This window comes from Myotis lucifugus, unplaced genomic scaffold, assembly GCF_000147115.1.
Source record: "Myotis lucifugus unplaced genomic scaffold, Myoluc2.0 scaffold_6, whole genome shotgun sequence".
Classification (NCBI taxonomy): domain Eukaryota; kingdom Metazoa; phylum Chordata; class Mammalia; order Chiroptera; family Vespertilionidae; genus Myotis; species Myotis lucifugus.
Genome location: NW_005871054.1, coordinates 12,803,800 through 12,823,668, shown reverse-complemented (window position 1 = coordinate 12,823,668; position 19,869 = coordinate 12,803,800). Strand labels below are relative to the sequence as shown.

The 19,869-nt window shown below is 44.2% G+C and overlaps 1 protein-coding gene across 1 annotated transcript in view; it reads right to left on the bottom strand.

Annotated features, from left to right (window-relative positions):
• Positions 1-17,131, bottom strand: part of PIGF (phosphatidylinositol glycan anchor biosynthesis class F) — a 60,301-nt gene extending 43,170 nt beyond the window's left edge. Inside the window, exon 1 of the mRNA XM_014447582.2 lies at positions 17,087-17,131. Within this exon, the coding sequence (XP_014303068.2) occupies positions 17,087-17,116 (30 nt within the window). The 5' untranslated portion in view covers positions 17,117-17,131. The remainder of the gene's footprint in view (positions 1-17,086) is intronic.
• Between the last annotated feature and the right edge of the window lie 2,738 nt (positions 17,132-19,869).

Here is a 19,869-nt window from a genome sequence, read left to right as displayed (position 1 = left end):
GTAGGATGGCAATGTCTTGCATAAATATTTCTGTCAGTATCGCAGCCTGTGGGCTCTGGCAGAAATAATAGTTTGCCGCAAAACCGATCACTCCTTTTTGTTTGCAAAGTCTCCAGACCAGTTGAATCACAGCTTGCTTTTCACTTCTCATAACACCTTGCAACATCACAAAATATTTGCTGAAGTTTGTGAAGGGCGGCTGCAGAAGAAGTAAACTGAAAGGAGGCCTGCGTTTACTCCCACCGTCAGCACCTTCTGTTCTCAAAGACCGAGCCCTGACTGCTTCTCCAGATTAGGACAACTCCTGGCACCGGGGCTGGGAGCAAGAATGGAAGCAAAGGAAACAGGGAGTTTTGCAGGTGCCAGTACGTAATATTGTCACTTTGCGGAATTGAATTTATAAATGACTTCATGAAGGTGAATTGCTATGGAAACCAGCCTTCTCAACTTTTATGTAAGTAAGACTAGTTGGGCCATTTCTATTTGGGAGTATATAATCTGGGTTTAATGACTAACTAACTGCCCATGCTCTAACTCCTAGTTAACTAGGCTCATGTAATGCGAGGCCAGGAAGGAACCTTAGCAATTATCTACTTGCAACTCCCAGGTTGATAGATGGGGAGCTGAGACTCGCAGAAGTGAAGACACGCAGCTACTGTGTGTCTGACCTGAGCCCATGTTTCCTCACTTAGTTTCCTAGTGTTCTTTTCTTTATACCGTGCTGCCTTTCTGAATGGCCTCAACTTCAGTGAGTGGGTGAGAGAAATGGGACCACAAGTAGACATAGGGCCACCCTCACTTCTTATTGAGATATTAAATCAAGTCTTATTTATAGGTTGCTGCCTAAGTATGTAACTTTCTCCATCAGCGTTATCATGGATGCCACATTCCAACTTCTATTTACCTAGAATATGGATGGAAGGACAGTGTGGGGAGGTAGGGAGTGATCTGAGGAGACTTGATCATGTTTCCAACATAAACCATATGTTGATGAACAGTTTCAAAGAATTAGAATGTACCAAAATCATTTGAACATAAGGTAAACTTACTTTAGTGATTCAAAAACGAACCTTTAGGATTTTTCAAGACCTTGTTTCTTGAAGAATGATGCCCATTGCATAAATACACGCAGAGTTGGAAAAGGGCTTTCCTTCCAGAGCACAGCCTTGAACTGTTAGGAATCTCCATAGGTTCTCACAGAGAGGAATGTCAGAGGCATAGAGTATTTCGTACTATCTTCTTAAAACCAAATCAAAATCAAAGTTTTAACTAAACAGTGAAATTAAAAAATGTTTTAGAGTATTATTTTATGTTAAGGTGACATATGACTTAGTCTCCAAAAATCTTTAAGTCTTTAGTGTGTGAGAATCACCAGGGGAGGGGGTCTTGTTTAAGTGCAGATTCTGGTTCAGGATCTCTGAGATGAGACCCAAGATTCTGCATTTCTACCAAGCTCTCAGGTGGTGGTGATGCCACTGATCCTTGGGCCACACCTTTGGTAGAAAGGACTAGTTTACCTGCCATCTCCCTAAATGTGTTTTCTATGAAGGTCAACTCTGATTTTCATATCTGTGACCACCCCACTCAGCATCATTTTGGCCTCGGAAGTCCCAGTACTCTTATATTTATGTATATAATCTACAGGAACTTAGGTACTGCTGTGTATTATGTCCCATATGTGTATGTCTTATATCTGCAACCAGATTGTAAGCTCATCTATGTCTGCTCAGCCCTATGTGTGAATCAAGAACTACTGACTCATAAATTGAAGATTATTTCCTCCTCACTTAAAATGCTACAGCCCAGCTTATTAATGAGCTCAGGACGTAAATGTCTGGTCTAAGAGCCAATAAGTCTATTCTGCCTCTCATCACCTTCCCGTCCCCATCCCTCCCCGCCCCCCCAGTTGACTTTTTAGAAACCTATGGCTCTGCAGAGAGTTCTGATTGGGTATGTGATAATCAAGGGGAACACTATATAAAGTGTATGGTTGTCTAACCACTAAACGGTATACCTGAAACCAATATAAAATAAAATTGAGCCCTAGTTGGTTTGGCTCAGTAGATAGAGTGTCGGCCTGTGGACTGTAGGGTCCTGGGTTCTATTCTGGTCAAGGGCACATGCCCGGGTTGCAGGCTCAATCCCCAGTAGGGGACATGCAGGAGGCAGCCAATCAATGATTCTCTCTCATCGTTGATATTTCTATCTCTTTCTCCCTCTTTCCTTCCTCTCTTAAATCAATAAAAATATATTTAAAATAAAAGAATCCTATATAGGCTAATATGCAAATTGACCAAACAGCGGAACAACTGGTTGCTATGACGTGCACTGACCACCAGGGGGCAGACGCTCAATTCAGGAGCTGCCTCCTGGTGGTCAGTGTGCTCCTCCTCTGGGAGAGCCAGAAGCCCCTCCTGCCTCCGTGGCAGCACTAAGGATGTCTGACTGATGGCTGTCAGTCAGATATACCCCAAGGGCTCCTGGACTGCAAGATGGCACAGGCCAGGCTGAGCCCCCCCACCCCCCGCCGAGTGCATGAATTTCGTGCACCAGACTTCTAGTAAATAAATAGAATTGAAAGAAAACAACAACAATCAGTTGGGGGTGGGGGGAGCTGTCACAGCCAGAAGCATGCTTATTGATTGCATTAGGCCACTAAAGTGGAAACACTGAGCTATACTGGAAAGGACACAGGCTTGGAGGTTAACAGACCCTGGTTCAGAGTCTTCTACACTGTCTACAAGTTGTATATTCTTTAGAAAACTTACTAGAAATTTATTTCTTCATCAGAAAAATGGGATACTTGCTCATGTGGTTGTTGTAAGAACTATCCTATATAATAAAAACCTAATATGCTAAGAGTCCGACCATTTGTTCAACCATTCAACCAGTCGCTATGATGCGCACTGACTACCAGGGGGCAGATGCTCCAACTGGTAGGTTAGCTTGCTGCTGGGGTCTAGCTGATCGGGACTGGGTGAGATGGGCCAGATATGCCCTGGGGCCCTCCCGTGATCCTCCCCCCCCCCCCCCCCCAGCCCCGATCATGCTCCGGTGGCATCCTCGGCCTGGCCTGCAGGGATCGGACCGAAACTGGCAGTCTGACATCCCCCGAGGGGTCCCGGATTGCGAGAGGGCACAGGCCAGGCCAAGGGACCCCACCAGTGCATGAATCTGTACACCAGGCCTCTAGTAGAAAATGTATAAAATGCATTGTAAATTGCCTACCAAGGTGCTCAATAAGAGATAGATGTTATAATATCAGCAGAATCGCTTCACACTGGAAATTGAGTCCCTTTGAGAAGCGACTGGATAGTTTACATGCAGGGCATTTAGCTCCATCTAGTGGCTTGCCACTGCCTAAGCGTCCTTACTCGACTATGTCTTCCCCTAGTACATACCTTTGATGCTCATTTCATTGCTTTATTGATTTCACTCAACAAGCATTTATTGAATGCCTCCTGTGTGCCAGGCACTCATTTGGCTGCTGATGCTGCGACAGTGAACAAGATAGACACGATCCCTGCCTTTAGAGAGTTTATGGGCAGGCGGGAAAGACAGAAATTAAATAATTTCCCAAATTTTGAGTTCAAGCTCTAAAAAGCAGTATAAAGGAGTACAGGATCCTGTGAATTTGTAAGAAGACTTCCCTAGGGAAGTGACATTGAAGGTAAGAAGAGAAGTTGGCTAAGGCCACACCAGGCATGCCTCAGCCACCCAGCAGCATCTCTCTGGAAACCTCAACTCAATTTAGGATCAGGATCCTGCTAGCCCATCGGACACTCCAATCTTAAACCATAGCCTATCTCATCAGCCATTTAGTATCCATTACACCCCACCCTATGCAAGTCCCTGTGTATGCATCGTCACTGACCTCTGATTATCCTTTTACAGACGGTATTCAGGGAGGTTGAGGAACTTACACAAAATGACATGACAGAGACAGGATTCGCAGGTGGGTCTTTCTGCCCTCAAAGTCCATGTCCTTTCTTCTACTCATGCTGTCTCCCCAGTGCCAAGCTCAGATCTCTTTATTCTGCTGCTTGCATTTGGCTGAACGGAAACCATTAGGAGAGTGAAAATGTGAAGGGAAAAATAATAGCTTTGTGGGTCATCTGTGAAGGGCAGAGAAAAAACTGCTGACTTGGCTGGTTATGTGCCATCAGTGTGTCAGAAAAGTGAACCCTAGAGATCTCCTCCATCAGGAAAGAGTCTCCCTAATAATGCTCATTATGTGCTTATGATTTAAAAAGGGATGCAGTTGTGGCTAAATTAAAATGATTTGAGAGATCATTTAGAGAAGTAAGGTTATTCTATGGAGATCTCTAGGGAGCTGCAAGGATCACCAAGCGCCATGAACAAAACTCTACTGGGTCAGAAAGTGGCCGCAGGGCTGTGCAATGGGGAGGCGACCAGCTGCCCTGGTTTGGTCAGGGCTGAGCGATTTCCCATAGCACAGGACTTTCAGCTTTACTGTCCCAGAGCTCCTGCCAGCAGAACTGGTTGGCTTCAGGCTTAAGGGAGGGCTTGGGTAGAAGACAATAGGACAACAGAGTCAGGCTGGTCTGCACCTTAGTTTCCTCATCTGTAAAATGGGATAACAGTGCCTACCTCCTAAGACTCCATATGAACCATATGAGATAATCTGTGTGAAGTGCTCAGAGCAGAGCCTGGCCTAGAAGAATACATAAAGTGTCACCATGTAACTCTCAGGAAGAGAAACTTGTGTGTCGTCCTGGACCGATCACCGTCTATAGCTGTTTCCCTGTCTTTTAAAGTGGAAATCAAAGGCTCTGCCAAAGCTTTCAGAAGAAACAGAACAGGATGCAATCCGGAAGGAAATGGCGAGCAGTTAGGAATGGGTACTCTGGAATCAGACCACTTGGGTTATATCCAGCGCTGCCATTTAGATATTCATTTATTATTTAGCAAACACACACAGGACAGGCCCTGTTCTGAGCATCTGACACGTATCAGCTCATTTGGTTCTCATAGCAATCTTACCAGGTGGGTGTTTTTATTATTCATCCCATTTACAGACGAGGAGACTGAGGCACAAAGAGGTTATAACTTGCTCAACCCACACAAGGAGCCAGAAGTTTGTTGACATCTCTGTTCCCTAGGTCCCCTAGAAAAGTGGGGATATAAATGATGATACCTACCTCATAGGGTTGTTATGTGGATTTGATGAAATAATCTATAGACAGCCCTAAGCAAAGGGTCTAGAACAGTGATGGCGAACCTATGACACGCGTGTCAGAGGTGACACGCGAACTCATTTTTTTGGGTTGATTTTTCTTTGTTAAATGGCATTTAAATATATAAAATAAATATCAAAAATATGTCTTTGTTTTACTATGGTTGCAAATATCAAAAAATTTCTATATGTGACACGGCACCAGAGTTAAGTTAGGGTTTTTCAAAATGCTGACACGCCGAGCTCAAAAGGTGCGCCATCACTGGTCTAGAACATACTAAATCCTGAATACTTAAACATAAAGTACCTTACTTATTTGGAATGACAATACATATATTATTTGCTATATTTATAAAAAATATAACTGGAAGTTTAAGGAAATGGCCAAATGAGTAAAGCAGTAAAAGTCTGGGGGAGGGGGTACATAAGACACCCTGAACTTAGGGACAGGAGGACAGGCCTAAAGATCCTATTTGCATGAGAGACCTGATAGGTTTTTGGGGAGAAATGGTAAAGAGGACTTTAAAGATTGACCAGTGGTCCCCAAACTCTAGGCTTTACTTTGCTGAACTAAGAGAGACAATAAACAAGCCCTCACCTCCAGGAAGAAGTCCTCAGAAGCCCCAGATTGGAAAGTTAAGGTACCTGGGCCTGGAGCTGAGATGGCTGTGGTCTATTCTTGCCTCCTATGGTAGAAAGCCTGGGCAGGGGCAGGCTCCACTCGTGTTCCAGATTTCTACCATGACCACCTCTGGCTTGCCAACTCGAAACCACTGTTATCTCTCTGTCTTCATCCATTTAGATGCTCATTTTTGACTAACTAAACTCAGCCCTCTTCCTTCTCCCGCTCTATTTTTGATCATGCCCTTTGATTCCAGACAAGGCACATTACTCTATGTGCCCTAAGTGGAGGGGCCTTGAGGGCAAAGAGGATTGGCCAGGGATGGGTGAGGTGAGAGGAATCTCTCCAGGAAGAGATGTGGTAATGATGCTCACAAATAGCTCTAGAGTCCTGGCCAACCCCTAGGAACTCACCCCAAGTTCTTTACCAGAGAGGGCGTTAAGCTACATTTTGGAAACCTAGTAAGAGTTGTAAATAGCAGCAGAAAGAGAACAAGAGCCCTTCTCCAGGGTGAGTTACAAGAACAGTAAATAGTGAGTGAACACTGGCTGTCCAGCCAAGCCACAATCCCTTCCCTCCTCTCTCATCGCTTAAAAAGTGGCCAGAGCTGTGCTCTCGGGCTCAGGTAATTATTCCAGGCTGCACTGCTTTGCCTCCAAATGGACTCTTCATCTCTCCTAAGCCCTTTCGGATAGAGAGCTGGATTGAAAGGTACTTGGTTTTCATTTCTATTTCTTCCCTGGATGCTGCCCTCCTCAAATCATTCACATCTAGTATTGGCAAGTTCCATGTCTCCGCTTTGGGTGGATGCTCCACCCTGCTGGGGTGAAATGGTGAAGAGGACTTTGAGGATTGACCATTGGTCTCAAAACTCCAGGCTTTACTTTTTTGAACTAAGAGAGACAATAAACAAGCCCTCGCCTTGTCTATGTGGAGGATTTGGATGAGGGCTGCAGCAGCCTTGGTGCCTGGCATTTCAACCCTGGTTTCCTGGGTTTGGGTTGTGGGTGGGATGCTGCAGAGTGGAGCCACCACGTGGCAGAAGGGAACACAACAACCGGGAGATTACCCTGCAATGGAAAGGGGGAGGTTTCTTGGGAGGAAATGAGCACCTGGGAACCCTGGTGGTCAAAGGCCACTGAATTGTTTCCCACAGACTGATGTTTTCTGAGGGAACTCAGCTAAAGTCATCATGTGTCTCTAGGGTTCTGCTAAGAAAGCTTCCAAGAAGAGACTGGAACTGGGCTTCAGCTGGGCTAAAGGGTGATTCACCCGCATGGTGCATTCAGGTCTGCATTTCTGCCCTGAGTGACTCTTCAGTCCAATCTTACTAACACTTTTCCACGAACGTTGTGTTTTGTCCTACAGATCCTATAGACATAGCATGACAATGAAATCTTGGTGCTTCCTATTGTTGTTACAAAGAGACCACACTAATATTTTTATGGCACTTTTGTTTTAATGTATGCTATATGTGAAAATAACTATTACACAAATCAAGTAGTCTGCTTTCCATTGCTAAGCATCTCTGACAAAAGAGCTTAAGGAGCATAATAGATAAAACAGTTTTTAGAATCACTAATTTGGTGGCTGGGATATGAAGCTGGCCAGCCCCTCTCTGCCCATGCCACCAAAGACAGACCCGGTGGGCATGTCCTTCCTTGGGTCATGGTACTGCAGAGGAGGGAGGTTCTCTCCTTGGCCTTCATCCCCAGGCAGCCCCTCCCTTATGACACCCCATTCCTCCCCTGGGGACTGATATTGAGTGCCCTGCTTGCTGCCCTCCTGGGACCTGTGGGCCGCTCAGTCATCACTGGCCTCCTTGCTTAATCCAACTCCCACGATGGCATTCAGAGTCCTCACCAGGGAAGGGAGCATCGTTAGTCATCTCTGCGGTCACAGTCATCTTCCCTCCCCTCGCTGAGGTCTCTCCTCCTTCAGCACATTTCTTTTTTTAACTGTGAAGAGAGTCTCTCTGACCTTCCATCTAGAGGCCTTTCCTGCTCAGTAAATCCACACCCACCCCACCCCTCAGCCCTGTTCCCAGTGTCCTTCCCACAATGCCTGTCACAATGCCATTGACTTATCTGGGCTGCCTAGGACATTTCTATTTACATTTCATTACAGCATAGATTTGAGGTGAGCCTGTCAATGAAATAAGTGTGAACTTGCTTTATTTTTGTTTATTGTGAGTTTAAAGGGCAGGGAGGAGAAAACCATAGTGAGGGAAGAAGGGAACCAGCATTTACTAAGCCCTTGGAGTGCCCGCCCAAGATAGATGCCTCACACATTAACTTAGCCTCCCAGTGGTCCTGGGAGGTGTCATTTATCCCAATCTACAGAGGAAGAAATGGAGGGTGAATAACTTGCAAGAGGTACCAGGATTGGTAGACAGAGAATCCAGTTGCTAATTTGCTCTCATTTCATGTAAAAATTAATGAACATTTCCTGGATGATTCAATCCTTAAAAAAAGAAAGGACTCATGAGGTGTGCTGTCAAATGAGCTGTGTGACCTGGGACGAGTCAATTAAGTTCTTTGGGCTACAGTTTGAACATCTATAAAATCAGGGAGCTGCCATCTAAGAGCTTCTGACCCAGTCATTAATTACCCCTGTTCTCAAAGGAGGACTTCCTCCTGCCCAGCCCAAATCTCTCAAGAACCTAGACCACACTAACAGCAAATAAATGATTAGTACTCCTGGTGTATTAATCAGGAGCACATTAGATATTCCATCCTTCCCAACGAGGCAGCAGTTGTATAGCCATGCTCTCACTCTCCTAAACCAGGCCCTGTGAGAGGCAGAAAAGGGAAAAACCCAGTGAGCGCTAAAGGGGTTTCTACATCACCTAGATTTCTCCATCACTACTCCTCCACCCCTTCTGCCCCAGCACTGGAGCCAGTGTGCCTCTGCAGCCTGTGTGCTCCCCCACTGGCAGGCTGCCAGTGCCTGAGGAGGGCCAGTGCCACTGTGCTTTATCCCTGGGCAGGCCAAGACAAACCGATTGGACTTGCATGGCCTCCCCTGCACCCTGGGAGAGCACTGCCCATGAGGGGGAAATAAGATAATATTTATGAGAAGCAATAAAATCTACAGCATCATGTGCACCTTGAAATTCTAGGAGCCGTGAATTGGAAGGCCGCTTCCTAACTCCCTGTGCAATTTGTACTCACCTAGCCTAGGTGGGGGAAAGGATCACACACATATCCATGCACATCCATACCCACATATATACACACACACCCGTGTGTGTGTATATATATGTGTGTGTATGTGTATGTATATATATGTATACTGACTATCTCTTTGGGATTTGCTAAGCATCTCATATGAAGCATCAGCATTCCTAGGAAACTGCATTTATGAACTCTTAATTCTGCTAGAGTTTGCCAGCGTTCCAGAGTCAAGGCAAGATTTTTTTTAAAATATATTTTATTGATTTTTTACAGAGAGGAAGGGAGAGGGATAGAGAGTTAGAAACATCGATGAGAGAGAAACATCGATCAGCTGCCTCCTGCACGCCCCCCACTGGGGATGTGCCCGCAACCAAGGCACATGCCCCCGACCAGAATTGAACCTGGGACCCTCCAGTCCGCAGGCTGACGCTCTATCCACTGAGCCAAACCGGTTAGGGCAAGGCAAGATTTTTAAATAGCTGTGGACTAGATTCTGACCTCAGAGCACAGATTGGACAAAGATGCCAGGGAAGCTGAGTTTAGGAGGTTCATTAAAGAAGCTAACTTATTTGCTTAATCTCAAACAACTGGTTAGTGGTAAAACCTAGATTCTAATCCTCTTTCTGTCTCCAGATCCAATGATCGCTTCTTTTCATTTTACCTCTCCTACCTAGTTACTACCATGTTAACTTTCTAAAAATATTATATGAAATGGATTACATATGCAAATAAATATAAATATGTATGTATTGTTAAAGAATAAGCACTTGTGAACCCACCCACCCAACTTAATAGAATATTATCAAATTATTGAAGCCCCCATATACCCTTCCCTTCCTGCCCAGAGATAACCACAATCCTAAAATGTGTACCAATAATTCCTTTGTCCCTTGGAATTTTACCACATTTCCTATGTATTTTCTATGTAATGTCTACTTGCCCCTCCAGATCCATTTTCATTTTCTCCATCCTGCCTTGTGTCCCACCAGGGGCTCCCTTGACCCCTCACTTCCTGATGGGTTTGGCAAAAGTGAAGCACAAACAGGAGATCTGAGGATGAGGAGAATGAGGTCGGGTGTTTGCTCCTGTGCTCCCTCCCTGCTGAGTCACCCTCCGTAAATTGGTTGCAATCCTCTACCAAAGGCAGGCAGCCCTTCCACATAGCTATTCCCATCTTCCCCTAGCCTTGCTCCTCAGGCCTGGGGATGCTAACACTGCCTGACTGTGTGGTTAGCCCTAGGGCACTGTACCACTCTTTGTTGGTTTCCCAAACCTAGTGTTTCTCAATCATATTTTTCATTATCACCTCCCATTAAGTAGCCTTTTCAGATTTTTTCCATACTCATCTTCCCCACCATTAAATTTTAATAGCACAGACATACTGTACTGCATATCTATTTATGTACTGTACATCGCTTCTGTACTTTGTACATGAAAAGAATATTTTTTGCCCCCACGAGCTAATTTTCTGCCCTCATTCAGAAGACATGCCCTAACTAAACTCACATTTTTGTAGAATCCCTTTAATAAGTGATTATAACCACCCGGGTTGTTATACCATCTCTCCCTTGCCAGAGCACTGATTAATACATATCTATGTCCCTGACAATATATTTTTAGTTTTTCTGGGTTTTGACATTTACATAAAAGAAACAGCAGTGTATTTTTCTTTGTCTTGCTTTTCTCACTCATTATTATTTTGTGAGATTCATCCATATTAATGTGCATAGCAATTATTCATTGTCACTGCTGTATAGTATGGCATTGAATCAACAAATCAAAATTTGCATGTTCATTCAGTGTTGATGGACATTTGGGTTGGTTATTTGAACATGTGGCATGAAACTTTCTTGTACATGTTTCCAGGTGTGGATATGGATAAGGATATGGATATGGATATGGAAATAGAGAGTCCAGGGTATATATCATGATGTAAATAGCTGGGTTGTAGAGTGTACCCCTTACCAAGAAATACAAAATTGTTTTCCTATACCTACACTAATTTATACTCACACTGAAAAGGTATGAGAGCTCTGGTTTCTTCACATTCTTTCCAGCATTTGTTATTGTTAGACTTTAAAATTTTTGCTGATCTGGTGGATATGAAATAGATATCTCATTGGCCATTTGTGTTTCCTTTCTTCGAACACCTGTTTATGTATTTTGTCTACGTTTCTTTTGGGGCGTTTCTCTTTGTTTTTGATTCTTTGGCATCCTTCATATGTTCTGGACACTAATTATTTACCAATTATATATGTCATACGTATTTTTTTATTCTCTCTTTAAGGTGAATTCTGATGAATAAAAGTTTAAATTTTAATGTAGAAAAAAGTATTAATCATTTCCTTTATGGTATGTGCTTTTTGTGATGTATTTGAGATCCTCTTTCCTATCCTGAGTTGATAGTTATTCTTTTAAAATATTTTTAAAGATTTTTTTATATTGTGCCTTTCACATTTAAATTTTATTCCATCAGAAACTATTTTTTGTACCTAATAGGGATCCATTTTTTCTCCCATATTAACTGAAACCAATTTTCTAGTACCACTTATTTGATGGACCCTCATCTCCCTTGTCTACCTTTAGAGCCTTCTCTGTCATCCAATATAATAAAAGGGTAATATGCAAATTGACCACATTGCAGAACAACCGATCGCTATGATGTGCACTGACCACTAGGGGGCAGACGCTCAATGCAGGAGCTGTCCCCTGGTGGTCAGTGCACTTCCACAGGGGGAGTGCCACTCAGCTAGAAGCCGGGCTCACGGCGGTGGCAGGAGCCTCTCCCGCCTCCACGGCTGTCTCACCGACCCATGGCTCCCGGACTGCAAAAGGGTGCAGGCTGGGCTGAGGGACTCCCTCCATCCCCCTCCCGAGTCCATGAATGTCGTGCACCGGGCCTCTAGAATATTTATATATGTGTGGGTCTCTTTCTGGATTCTTTCTTGTATCCCATTGGTCTGTTAATATATTCCTGCATCAATAACACAGTTCTAAATTTTATAGCTTATTAATGTCTTGATATCTGGTAAGTTAAGGCTCTTTTCTTTTTAAAAAATGTCTTGCCTATTCTTTTTTCTTGGATCTTTCCTGTAAAAAAAATTTAAATGGTGTGTCAAGTTTCAAAAAGAACCCTAGCAGGCAGCGTCATGGACAAACAGCAGGAGCAGCAGGAGCATCTACCGCAACACAGGGAGGGCCGCTTGGAGCAGAGCAGGTGATGAAAGGTGGTGCCAGCAACCCGAGCATATCTGAAGTGCAGGAGCCAAGGCCTCCGGGAGCCAGAACAAGACCACCTGGTATGCGGAAGCTTATTTCAGAAGTGCTATGAGGCCATCTCTGCTTGTTTTTATTAGCCCAGGCGCCCAGGGTCATCATAAATGTGCTAAACCTCTATCATAAGCCTCCTTTGTGGAGGTTCATTTAGGAACTGGAATAATTTATTGTGAAAAAGAGAAAAACTAGCAGTGATTTAATTGATGAATACTGTTCAGGGCTAAGGAGATAAGTGAAAATGTAAAAATAGGCCAGAGTTGTGGATTCGAACTCACAGGCTTCTCTTAGTGTTGCGGGGAGACAAACCTAGGTGAATCCACAGTACCAGCCAGTTTTCTCCCAAAGAGAATGTAGATGGTTCCAATGCATGTCCATTTTTGTTTGTTTAGCTGACACTTATTAAGCATTTACTATGGAACTTGTTCTCTTGTAGGCACTTACCATGTATTATTTAAATTCTGCCCTCCCAACCCAAATCAACTCAGAGAATGTATCCAGCTGATGAGTGATCAATCACTCGGCCCAGATTACTGAGAGAAGGTAAAGAATGCCCCTAAGCATGGACCTTGGCAACCACTCCACAAGCTGGGCTTTTGAACATTTTCCTGGGGGATCTTGTTTATTTGCTCTGAATGGGAAAACATACGGCAGGAGTAGGTCATGTGGCTTAAAAACAAAAAGAAACAGGATCATGGAGACCACATGTTCTCTGTTGGGAGCAAGCAGAAGGAAGGGAAGGGCAAATAGAGGGGTGCTTTGGAGCAGACCGCCTGGAGCACCCTCCAAAAGGCTGTGTGAACAAAACTTGGCCCCTGGCTCCTGGCAGGAAGTCCAGAGTCTCAGATGCCAAGTATTGGCATCAGGGGTTTTCCAAGAAGAAGGCAGTGCCTCAAATCCTTTGTGGAGCAAGACAGGTTATAAATAGATCTATAATTTTTTTAACTAGAAGGCAACAGGCTTAGCACAGCTATTCTTCCCTTTTGGTTCTCCTCCCTGCACCGCTTTGCCTATTATATCCCTGCTACCAGGCAGACCCACCTGCCGCGAGCCAATCGCTGCTGAGCAGCCTCAAGGAGTCAGGATGGAAACTGGCTTCTATTACGATTCCAGATTGTGACCTTGCTTGTGGGAAAGATTAAATCTTCCTATCTTATCTCTGGCTAATTGGGCAGGAGGTAGGGAGACAAGAATTTACCATACAATTTGCCACCTGCTGACTAGAACACTAATGTAGCCATTTCGGAGGCAGGCTCTGATTTTAGTGACAGGCTGAAGAGAAAAAGGACATAGTCTGGGTTTCTGGGACATGTAGTGAGAACCTGCTCCTGGGGCTTCTAACTACACGATCAGAAGACTGGTATTTTATGGGTGGCCAAGTTTTATGTGGCTTGAGGTGTGTGTGTGTGTGTGTGTGTGTGTGTGTGTGTGTGTGTGTGTGTGTGGCGCGTAGAGAGAGAGAAACAGAGGGACAGAGAGATTGATTTCATCTCTCCTAACAGATCCAAAGGTGTATGAGCATGCAGGCACTTAGAAATTATTTAGCTCAGTGCTTCTCAAACTCCTTGTTCATCAGAATCAATTGGAGGTTTGCTAACACAGAGATTGCTCGGTCCCACTCCCAGAGTTTCTGATTCAGTAGCTCTGGGCTGGGGCCTGAGATTTGCATTTCTCGTAAGTTACCAAATGATGCTGATGAGAACCACTGATTTTGGCCAACCTCCTGATGTCGTCACAGATGAGGAAACTGAAGCCCAACAGTTAATAAAAGCACACACCCAGGGACTCACAATGGTTATTAGCTAAAGCCAGACTAGAACAGAGATTCCTGACTTCTAATCTGGTGCTTTTCCCACCACTTCAGGCTGGTGCCTGGCCAGAGTGCCAGGGAGGTGCTAGTCTAATAATAAACATGTTATCCTTTGTGGCTGAAGATTACCAGCCTCTACATTGTTTCCTCTTCCCCTGCCTTCCCCAGTCCAACATCACTGGCCCTGCTGCTTCAGTACATAAATAGCTCAGTCCGGCCCACTCACCCCATCACCCAGTGGGACTTAGAATCAGGTCCTGTTCCCACAGCTAAGGTGCCCACTCCCAAAGGCCTAGTGCCTAGCTTACTCCCTTCATACCCTTGCTGGCAAATGAACTGGAGATCTGGGGCCACTGGTCATGTGTATTGGCCCTGGGTTATAGCTCTTTCTACATGGATGTTCACCAGAGGTTTGACCTTGGTGTCCAACATTTATCCTGCCTGCCACCTAAGTCAGGTTATTGTGCCTCTGTGGAATCCAAATTCTGGAAGGAGACAAAGAAACATCTGGAAGCCTCTGACTAGAGAGCCTGGTGGATTAAATCCAAGCCTTGAACAGTCACAAAAAGCTGTTGGGGTGCCTGGGCAATGTGGAGCCAATCTGGACAATGCATTCCAGATGGTTCGCCTTCCTTCCTTGGGTTTGGGACCAATTGGAGCTCCCAGACGGTCTCCCAAGGTAGACCCCCAGAGAGCTCAGGGCAACTGTCTAGTGGAAGGGACCAGGCTCAGGATGACTGTGGCAGGCTGGGAATTGGAAGAAGGGCCCCTCCTTTTGTGAAGCATCTGGATATCATTTTCAGTCTATTAAAAACACTAACTATACTCTGCTAAATACAGCCAATTAAAAAAAAACACTTAGAGGACAATTCCAGGCCAAGCAGTTGCCCCAAAATGGATCCAAATAATTTTGGGCTATACTACAGGTGAAGCTCAGAGAAAGGCTCCAATATTCTCTAATGGGCATCCAATCACCACCACCACCCATGTCCACTTCCCAACTTTACCAGCTCTTGAGCAATGAAACCACCCACTGACTACAAAGACTCAAGGGCAATGTCAGGGCTTAACAGTATAATTTGCTTTGTTGTTGCTGTTGTTAATCCTCACCCAAGGATACTTTTTTCCACTGATTTAAAAAAAAATTTTTTTTAGAGAGAGTGGAAGGGAGAGAGGGAGGGGGAGAGAAACAGCAATGTGAGAGAGAAACATTGATTGGTTGTCTCCCCCACGTGCCTCAACCAGGGTAGGATCCAACCCAGGTACTTGCTCTTGACTGGGACTCAAACTCACAACCCTTCAGTTCTCGGACAACGCTCTAACCACTGAACATCACCAGACAGGGCAGTATATTTTGCTTTTTTTTAATTTTAGCTTGTGCACAATGTTCAAGATAGATATAGAAGATTTTCTTCCACTTTCAAGGCTTTCTGACTGGTTCATAGAAATTAAGCATGAGATAGAGAGAAGAAGGGTAGGGAAAAGGGAGAGCACATGAGAGAACAGAGAGACTCAATGGATGAGCCACCTGATAATTCCTAGTGGACTCCATAGTCTGTGAATTAGCTTTGGCTATGACTGAACTTTTTTACTGTGAATAAAGACTTATTTGCCTGTGGCCCTGTTGCACCCCCGAGGTTGGATGGTAATCTGAGGCCAGTTAGCTAATAGCAGCCCCCCTCCAAGAAGCCTGGGGAGAAGACAGGAGGTGAAGAGTGTGCCTCTGCCAGATGAGTGTCCAAGGCTGGATGGGAGAGAACCAGTCCCTGCTATGGGGAAATCCTGGTGAACAAGACACCATATCCCAGTGCCCGGGAGCTTTGGGCTTACTAGAAAAGAAGTGTCACAAAGCAGATGCGCTAAACAATTCCAAAGGAAATGAGTCCATCAATACTGAGGGGCACAGTGAAGAAGTGAACAGAGCAGGCAGGGGTAATATGGAAGAAGAATCCAATAGTCAGACACAAAGGAAGCCTGGGTACAATCCTGCCCAAGCATTCCAGTGTCCATTGTGTTGCTTATGGAACAGTGTCCATTGTGTTGCTTATGGAACTGTGCTTTACTAAAATTATTTTGGACACATTTCTAGAAGGTAAATATCAGAGAATTAAAATTCACCTTGTTTGAGGAGTGGAAACGTCATATATATCCTGAACTATTTCTGATGCTAAAAACATGCTTCTTAAAAATTTCAGTATAATCCACAATGGGAGAAAAGAATAACATTCTTGACATAAATCTACTATAAATATATATCATTATACAAAACAAGCTATGAATAATCAAATACACAAATCTATACACTGCAAACTTCTGGGGGACAGACCTCTACAGAGCATGTCCATATGCTTCTCACTACTTCATCTTACTATGTTATTGGGAGTCAGACAAGAGAATCCTTATCCCTGTTATTCAGAGACCTCATCTGACCCTGGTCCTCCTGCATGCGTCAGCCTGCAAATCTACAACCTGAGGCCCAGACCCTCACCTGTCTTGACAGAGCTTTTCTGGGCAGCCAAACACCCTGCTGCATTCCGAGGTGTTATTAATTATTGTTGATGTTGCTCATGGCAGCTCTGCTGTGAAATGCCAGGCCTCCTAATAGCTCAACCTCGGGCTTTGTGCTTGTCTTCTTGGAATTACACCTCAGGCCTAACCTTTATCTTCTTTTACGAAAGCAGGACACTGACACACTCTCAACTGCCATAAACAATAATTTTCTGAAACTCATCATCTTGTGATAACTGACACATATCATGAGCACCAGCCAATCCTTCTGGAATAATAATGACAGGCACACAAGGAAATGACAGTTATTTTTTCCCTCAGAGTTAAATGGGGGCATTTGAAATTGTTTCCCAGACCAATAGATTTACACGATACAGAACTTGCCTAGACCGAACATTTCTTATTCACTTGAACTTTTGGAGAAACTTTCTCAACGGTCCAGATAAGTGTGGCTCTAGTTCTTTAGATGGAAGAAATGTTTGTTTTCATCCTGTCCGTACCTGGTGACCAGCAGCACTGCTCTTCGGCATGATGTCAGGTACTTCCCCAATATGTTGGACCTCTCCCTTTGTGACTCGTGCTTCTCAACAACAGGTTGAATGGAGGAGCTCAGGATTTTCCCAATTTGAGACATGCCCCAAATCGGCTTGCCTACGGAACAGAAGCAGCAGATGCAGGGCATCTCTGCTCAGTCCTCATTTCCTTTCCTGAAACAGCCATAAGCTCAACTTGAGATGGAGGCTTCCATGTTCGCTTAGGAGGAAGATACCTGAAGAATTACTCCATGATGAAAACTGGAGTCCTTGAGGCTCTGCTCTATAGGGTTTGGTCTAGATTGTCTTGAATAATTCACTGCACTGTGGGAAATGAGCTCCTCTGGTCATGGACCTGACAGATGGCCATGACTCTGGTCAGGAGTGTCAATGAAAACTCCATATGGTAACCTTCTCATACCCACAGAGTGTAAGCACCAAAAAAACCCACATTTCCTGAGATCTGCATAGGGCATGTCTTAGCGGGCATCTAACCTGTTTTGAGTCAGCAGAGGAGAATCCATCAAACCAAGTATCATTGAGGAAATGTGGAGCTGTTCTTAGACTCTGGCCTGGTAGAGTCCACACTGGGACCTAAGAGCTGAGGAAAGCTGGCTGAGAAGAGCAAGCATCATCCAAGAAGCAGGATGGAGGCACACCCATCCTGCCCTGGTGGCTGGCTGCCAAAGTCGATTGGCTCCAGGGAAGTCTCAGGCAAAGAAAAAAATACTTCTCCCTGCTCCACATCAGAAACCTGTGCATGGGTCACGAGCTGCTGGAGCAAGGGCAGAATTGGAAGGACACCAGGAAGCTTTTGCAATCTGATGATATTCCTGGGGCTCAATGAATCCTTCCATTTGATCTCCTGCTTCCAGGAGGCTTCCTCCCCTGGCTTCCCTCAGGTGTGGTGATGAGCCTTTCATTTGACATTGAGCAGCTATTTCCACATGGTCTGTCCATGCCTCCATCTAAAAAAATTGTTGGATTCTGTGTTTTTCCCACCTCCCCAGCTACTTCACTGTGAGAAATGAGATTATCCTGCAGTAAGTATTTTAGGGAGAAGGTACACAGACTTGTTGTTACCAAATATATCTAAATTTACTTTAATCCATAGCAATTTATGTTCGGAGAAAAGATACAGCAGTTTTCCTTTTCCAAGGTTTTCCTTCTGATTGCTCAAGTCACCCTTGTAACTCTCAGAACCACCTAGGGACTAGACAAATTACCTCCCTTTGACAGTTGAAAACAACGCCACTCCATAGTGATTTGTTTGAAGGAGTCAGAATTGGTGACAAAATTCATGTCTGGCCTCCTGATTCCCATTCTAGGTTCTTTCTACCAGTCTTCCTTATTTCATTTATTCAGTGTAGCAACTCAAATGAAAAAGTGCCTACTACATGCCATGGAAGAAACAGGTTTCTAGCTTTATCTCCCACAGCCCACCCACACAAACCATCTGTCCAGCCACACAAAAATAGCTGGTGTTTTTAGCCTCTGCACCTTTGCTCCTGCCATGTGACTTGCTTGAACTGCCTTCCTCAATTCTCTGCTTAATGAAACTTAATCATTCTTTAAGCCCAAGCTCAACTGTCCTCTCCTATATTTCTCTCCTGATTATTGCAGCAGGAAGTAATTTCTTGCTGGGGATGAAGTTACTTTAAAAAAAAAAAACAACTTTGAGGGCACCATATACTGCTTTGGATATAATATTTTGCAGGTGAATTTTCATCTCCCCAAGTAAACTGTGAGCCTAAAGGAGGCAGAAACTGTGTTTCGCACATCTTAGTGTTCCCCACGGAGTCTTGCATATAATAGAAGCTCAATAGTTATGAAATGAGTAGACATAGGAGAGTTAGGTGGCTCTCTAAAGTTTCACAGAACGCCAGAATCTGACCTCCATGTACTCCACCAAGTCATGCTGAAAACAATGCAGTTTCCACTATGATTAGCCTCTTTGTAGGTCAAAAATGGTTTAAAATAGGCTTTTTTATATAGCTCAATCTAATACAATGCAGATTGAGCTGTTCAGAAAAAACAGAATAGTTTAAATGGTTGGGCTTGAAAACCTGAAATTCCTATGCTGTTGGCTAGCAAGAAATGAATACCCCTCTTCCCAGGATGCCTCCTCTTTTAAACATGAATTGATTCTCACCATGAGTCAGTGTAATAACAAAGTATGGTGGTCATTAAGGTGCCTTTATGGACCAAATAAAGAGAATCAGAGAGTGACCCAGTGTTATCTTCCTTCAATCACCCATGCACTATTTCCATCAGCATTGAGTAAACACACTCTGTCTGCCCACACTGAGCTAGATGTTATGGATACAGAAGTAACACAAAATCTCTGCCCTCATGGAATGCCAATCTGGTGACTATCTATGCCTATTGCTATAGTAGTACTAGCACTCTTCTTTTTGTTTTATCTGAAGAGTTAAAGTAAGGGTGGAACTCCAGGCATCATTCTGTACATGAAGTGTATACTCAATCTGCATACTGGATCAATATGTATACTGAAATGTAATGAATGGAAATTATTATGCTTACTAGGATCCTTTCAGGAAATTTCTTGGGGGTGGGAGACTCCTAAGAGAGTTGCTCAAGTAACAACAGAAGTTCACTCACCTGCCTTCAAAGAGGGGTAGAGTGTGGTTACTAAAGAGGTCTTCTACTAAGCAGAGGGTACAAGTTTAGGTCAGAACTACATTGTTCAAGCCAACAGAAAAAAGACTGATCCTATCCTCTTTCCTCTG